At 54.3% G+C, this 6138-nt stretch overlaps 1 protein-coding gene across 1 annotated transcript in view; it reads left to right on the forward strand.

The window, feature by feature from the left end:
- Positions 1–488: 488 nt before the first annotated feature.
- TGM3 (transglutaminase 3) overlaps positions 489–6138 on the forward strand; it is a 38639-nt gene continuing 32989 nt past the window's right edge. The window contains exon 1 of the mRNA XM_049649817.1: positions 489–495. Coding sequence (XP_049505774.1) covers positions 489–495 — 7 coding nt within the window. The remainder of the gene's footprint in view (positions 496–6138) is intronic.

Below are 6138 nucleotides of genomic sequence, written 5' to 3' on the forward strand. Positions count from 1 at the left end.
CTCCCTCTTACAGAGAGCACGAGGCAGAAGTGGCATGACACCGTGTCATGACTACGCGTTCTGTGGCTGTCCCTGCTGCTTCTTTAGAAAGAGTTGACCTCCCAGAGGACTTCTTAGCACCAACTCTGGACAAGGTACCTGGAGAAAAGCATGACATCATTTCCTAAACCCTACAATCCAGGAAGTTTGTCTTCAGGAAAAAAAAAAAAAATCATAAAAGTGAACGCCTGGTGTTTCTTATCTCCCTTCTTCTCCCTAAGCTGGTCTTGCACAAGCAGGATGACCTTCCATTGGGTGACAAGTATGTCGTAAGTGAAACGTTTACACGCACGACAGGAATGACTTGGTGCCTCGCCCACCTCATTAGAATTCTAATTGGATGTGTAGGAGAGGCTGCTATAAATGGTAAGGAGATCCCCAGCTGTCTCCCCACACCTTCTGTCCGTCTGTCCGCGCCATTCCCAGAGAAGAGGCAGAGGAAGGCGAACATGACGGGTGAGTGCATGGCGTCTACTCTACAGGTCCTTGCTGGAAGCTTCTCCTGGACCAGCCTGAGAGGCCAGTGTTCAGCTCGGGACAGCTGCCCCAGGGGCTCTGAAGGCTAGATCTTAGTATTTAAGGAGGGCATTCAAAGGCGCCTCTTTCTCAGTGGCTGCCTAGTCCCTCCAGCGTGGTTCCAGGGGTAGAACATGCTTGGAATGTAGTCCAGAGTAATGGGTCGTGTATTCAACCCAGCTGGACCTCACATCCCTCGGACAGATGGACGAGTCTCGCCCCTTTCAAGCCGGCTGAGACCTGCTTCCCGTATTTCTCAGTGCGGTTTTCCCAGCTGTCAGTCATGTCGGCAAAGAAAAGCACATCTCAGAGCTCCAAGGGAGAGAGAGAGAGTGATGGCGTGTAAGTTGATTTAAAAAAAAAAAAAAAAAATCATTAGCGCGGCTGGAATGTTCCTAAGTAAACCACACATCCGGAAGCACCGCAGGCTCTTTTTTGAAAGGGACTTGATGAGCTGAAACTTCCCCGGGGCGGAAGGAGCAGGTGTACCACAAGCCATCCCTGCAAGCAGCACCGGGGAAGGAGGTGGAAAGGAGCTACAGGAAGTACAGGTTTTTTAGTTCTGCGGTCGCCGGTCGCCGGTGGAGGCTCTGGGCTCTTGTGAGCACCCCTGCCAGGCAGCGTGCTAATTATTGCCTGTCATGGGTGCTCAGCCTAGTGGGTTGCCAGAGACGCCAAACCCAAACAAGGCATGAGTCAAACCTGTAAAATATCGCGAGTGGGGGTTAGGACCTGGGGAAGCTTTGCCAAAGAAATCGCTCAGCACGATGCAAACGGCGAAGGCCGGTTACTTCGGAATCCCAAAGAGCAGGACGGGGGCGGGGGGGGGCTGCAAACACAACCCCCCCCCGGCCCCCACGGTCCCCCGTTTCCTCCTGTGCACCTGCAGCATTGCTGGGTTGCCGAGAAGAGCTCTGGATCCTGCAGACGTTAGCACGAGGGGATGTCAGGGTCCCCTGGGCCAACTCCCTCCCTCTAGGCGGACTGTCGGGGCCGCACAGAAAGTTGGTAGCAGAAGCCAGACTGCCCTTTCCATTCTGTCCTATTACCAGAGCTGAGTTCCTAGATGAGCGTGTGTGACCTCTGTGACACGGAAAAGCGGTACCGAACTTGAACTCTCCTCCCCAGCTGCTTTTGTGTTCCTTAACGTCACCGAGCCTCAGGTTTCCATTTGCAAGAGGAAAGGCCTGGAGTAAATAGACTCCAGGCTCCTTCTAGTAGGAAATGCTGTGCCATGAGAGGAAAACCAGGGGCGGGGAGCATGGGCCCCAGGGCCTAGTGTACCCCCCCAATAGCTCTGCAGGCCCTGCAAGCCCCGTCCCCCCAAACCTGCCCGCCGTGAGGCTGCTCCACACGTGTGGGCCCAGCGTGTCAGTGCCTGTGACTCGTGGAGACGCTGAGCTCTAAGAGCTCAGCATCTAAATCGACCAGAGATGTCCTAAGGTCACAACAGAAGGTAGACAATAGCTGGTTGGGGGAAAAAAAAATCAATTTTTTAAAAAGGCAGGGGAGAGACAGGTGAATTATCTTCACTCCCTTCGACGTGTCACATTGTCACACAGGCAGTTCCTAGCTCAGCGTTTAGCCCCCCAGCCAGGCGGTGCTCAGAAAATGTTTTCCGAATGAATGAATTTTACCTGTTGGACACCTCGGGAAAGGAGCCAAGGGGAGGTGCAGACGGGGACAAAGACAAATGAACTGTGGTCTCTGCCTTCCGTGAGCTCTCAGCCTGACAGCGCTTGGAAACACCAGTTGGTAGGCAAGTGACCCGCAAAGTGGACTGTCACGAGGCTGCACTGCGAATCGGACCCCCGTGCTGTGGGGGCCGAGGGGGGTCGGAGATTAACTCAACCAGGGATGGCGCCGGGGGAGCGAAGCAGACAGCATTTGGTCACAAGGAGTCGGGCACGGCGAGGAGTTTTGCGGGGTGAGGAGAGTTCTGGGCACAGGGAACAGGAAAAGAAATGTGGGTGGGCCGGCAGGCGTGACCCAGGGGACCAGCAGGGTCCCACGTGTGCAGGTTTGAGAGGACTCTGTGTCCCGTTCCTAACTTAAGGTTCTAGTTGGAATCTGCAGGGGCTCAGAGAGAGCAGTCTGGGCTGCGGTGGGGACCACGGTGGCAGAGGAAGGTGTGGCTGGCAGCGGTGGGGGGGGGGGTGTCCTGGGCCTGCTGCCCACTGGGGACATTGGGCTCACCTGCAGGGGAAGCCTTGTTCCCTCTCCCCCAGAGCCACTTGGGGGCCCGGGGTCAGAGGCAGAGTCCTCAGGGTACAAACCTGTGGGAGGCCAGGACCGACCTTCTGGGGACGAAACCCTCTGTCCCCCTGGGGCCGTCAGCTTTCTTGCCAATTGCTTTACTGGGCAGACCACTACCTTCCGGGCCTCGTTCCCGATGTGCAAAGGACCCGTGCCATTCTGGGCTGTGGGTCCGCCGCAAAGCATTTTTCCCCGGAGCTGGGACACCGGCGGCTCTTTCTTCTGTAGAAGCAGTCGGGCATTCCTGCTGGGGTCCTGCCTCCGTCTGTAGACCCGGAAGCGTCCAGGACTCTCCTCGCAGGGGCCCTCGCTTTGCGTTTCAGCCCCCGGGACCAGAGCAACATCTAGGCTCTCTCTGCAGGCCAAGCCGCCCTGTAAGGCTCCGGGGCTCAGGGTTGCAGCCCTCAGGCTCAGCTTGTGGAGGAGGACAGCTGCCCCCTGCCTGCCTCAGGCCCAGCGGCTTCCTCTCACCTGGGGTCGCCGCTGCTGTCCCCCTGCCCTCGTCGGACCCAGACCTGCCAGCGGCTGTATCCCCTTGCAACGCAGGCTGCCCGTTTCCACCTTTGCTACCCAAGATTGTATGGGAAGGTCGAATCGCCGAAAGGTGACAGGCTCACATCCAGAGAGGGGCCCTGGGTTGCGTCTCAGCTCTGTCTCTGCTAGCTGAATGACCTTAGGCAGCTGACTAACCATGTGTCTCAGCTGTCTCCTCTCTGAAATGGGGCTCTTTTAGGGGCGCCTGGGTGGCTCAGTTGGTTAAACGTCTAACTCCAGCTCAGGTCATGATCTCGTGGTTCGTGGGTTCAAGCCTGCGTTGGGCTCTGTGCTGACAGCTCAGAGCCTGGAGCCCGCTTCGGATTCTGTGTCTCCCTCTCTCTCTGCCCCTCTCCCACTCGTGCTCAATCTCTCTCTCTCTCTCTCTCTCTCTCTCTCTCAAAAATAAACATTAAAAAAAATTTTTTTAATGGGGCTCTTTTAATATCCCCTTTCTAGATGCTCAGGCCGCATGGCTCATTATTACTTGGGAACTTCTTTTCCTGAGCCTAGTTCCTCCTTGCCTTGGGGTCTGAAGACAGACGCTATGAGATGAAGTCCCTTTTTTTAATCGAGGAGTTTTTCCAAGGAACCTCTCCCACTAAGACTCCCATCCCCGACCCCCTCACCAGCCCCTTCTCAAGTCCCCAGTTCTCATCTTTGTGTCGTTTTTATTCACCTCATATAACTTCTCAGTCTGTCTCCACCCTGCTGGGCTGTGCTCCACGGATGGGGCAATCCCTCTCCCCAGGGCCCACATGCCGGCCTAGGGTGTGAGCTGAAGGCAGGAAATTCTTTTCCCTATCTCCTCGGAGGGGAGGGAACAAGGCCCAAGGGTTTTTGGTAGGGGCTGGGGGATGGGTTCAGAAGGTGCCTGGCCTTCCCTGCTCTTAGCCTTAGCTTCCTCCCCCTGTAAAAAGGAGGCTGCGATTTCCCCCTCCTGCTTCCCAGAGCTGCCGTGTGGCTCCGGTGAGGCACTTGGTTGTGAGAGTCCTCTGATGGATGTCCAATGACGCACAGGCCTACGGGAGTGATTCTCAGTCCTGCTGGCGTGTTAGAATCACCAGCAGGGTTTAAAACAGCAAAAAACATCCAACAAAACCCACCAATGCTGACCCTAACCGTGAGATCCTAATTTAGTTGGTCTAGGAAGGGGCTCAGGCCAGTAAGACTCTCTAGGCTATTCTTATGTGTGGCCAGGCTGGAGACCCACGGGGCCAAGAGGTTCTCACCTGTCTTTGGAAGTGAAGGGGCCAAGGAATCCTTCTTCCTCCCCGTGCCCCTGACCATGTAATGTCAAGGCAGGGAGTAGGCCATGGGGGCCCCTTCTCTCTGGCAGCTTCCTGGCACCGTGCCGAAGTTGGTGGCAGCTAGGAGTCACGTGTGGTCAGGCAGAACTTGGCTTCCAGTCTGGGCTTGGGTCCAGGAGCTGCCTGAGCATGTGCTACTTGGCAGATGATGTCAGCCAACTGGATTTTCAAATCTCTCATCCGTGAGATGGGCATAACGACATCGTAGGGGTTTTGTAACTATCGAAGGACGTAACGCAGGTAAAAAATGCACGGTGCCTGGTGCATCCGAGGCCCTCGATGGCAGCCCATGAGAAAGCTCAAGCCCTCTTCTATCCTGTGTTGCTATTGCCATTATGTGTGGGAAGGAGCCCAAGGGATTTGTCCCTCTGCCCTGCCCCCGCTGGGGCCCAGGTGTTAGTGAAGGGCACACGTTGGATCCCAATAACCCTACAAGGGAGGATGTTCAGGTGTCACTGTCCCTTCTACAGATGGAGATGTGGGGAGCTTGCCCAAGGCCCTCCAGACTGCCAGTGCAGGGCTCATGCCCCAGCACCCCAGGGAGCTTCACCAGCCCCTTGTTCAGCTGCCCGCAGAACCCCGTCTTCCCCACCAGCTGGGTGCCAAGGGACAGTACCCACCCCCCCCCCCATGCTGCACAGGGATTGAACTTGTCCGAACGTGGTGGGGGTGGGGGTGGGACGAAGGGAAATGGGCCAGGCTCAAGAGACCTGAGATCTGAGAGGAAAGCCCTGTGTGCCCAGGGCCAGTGGGAGACTGGCCAGGAACAAGGGGGTGTTCCAGGTGCCTAGAGGGGAGTGACAGGGAGAAGAGGGAGAACTGGGAGTGGTTCACAGCCCCTCAGTGACCAGGATTTCAGACCTGGTTTCTGAGCCAAGCTCTGCTTCTAAACTACCCTATAACCCTCTGGGGGCCTCAGTGTTCTTCCTGTAAGATGGGAATATGGGATTACATCACTGTTTTTCAAGCTGCCTGTTGTCACTCATTAGAAGACTGTAAAATCAGTTTAGTGGATTATGACCAGCCATCCAAAAAAAAAAAAAAAAGGAAGAAGTAGAAGAGAAAATATCAGTACATTGTACATAGTAAATGTTAGTATTGTTGTGTGAAACTTAGTTGTAGACCCATGTATCTAAACACTCTAAAATTTCCTTTCTTTCTCTCTCTCTTTCTTTCTTCCTTCCTTCCTTCCTTTCTTTTCTTTCTCTCTTTGTTTCTTTCTTCCTTCCTTCCTTTTTCTTTCTTCCTTTCTTTTCTTTCTTATTTCCTTCCTTCTTTTCTTTTCTTTCTTTCTTTCTTCCTTTCTTCCTTTCTTCTTTTCTTCCTTTTCTTCCTTCCTTTCTTTCTTTTCTTTTCTTCCTTCCTTCCTTCCTTTTCTTTCTTTCTTTTCTTCCTTCCTTCCTTCCTTCCTTTCTTTTCTTCCTTCCTTTCTTTCTTTTCTTTCTTCCTTCCTTTCTTTTCTTTCTTTCTTTTCTTCCTTCCT

This window comes from Panthera uncia (genome assembly GCF_023721935.1).
Source record: "Panthera uncia isolate 11264 chromosome A3 unlocalized genomic scaffold, Puncia_PCG_1.0 HiC_scaffold_11, whole genome shotgun sequence".
Lineage (NCBI taxonomy): Eukaryota > Metazoa > Chordata > Mammalia > Carnivora > Felidae > Panthera > Panthera uncia.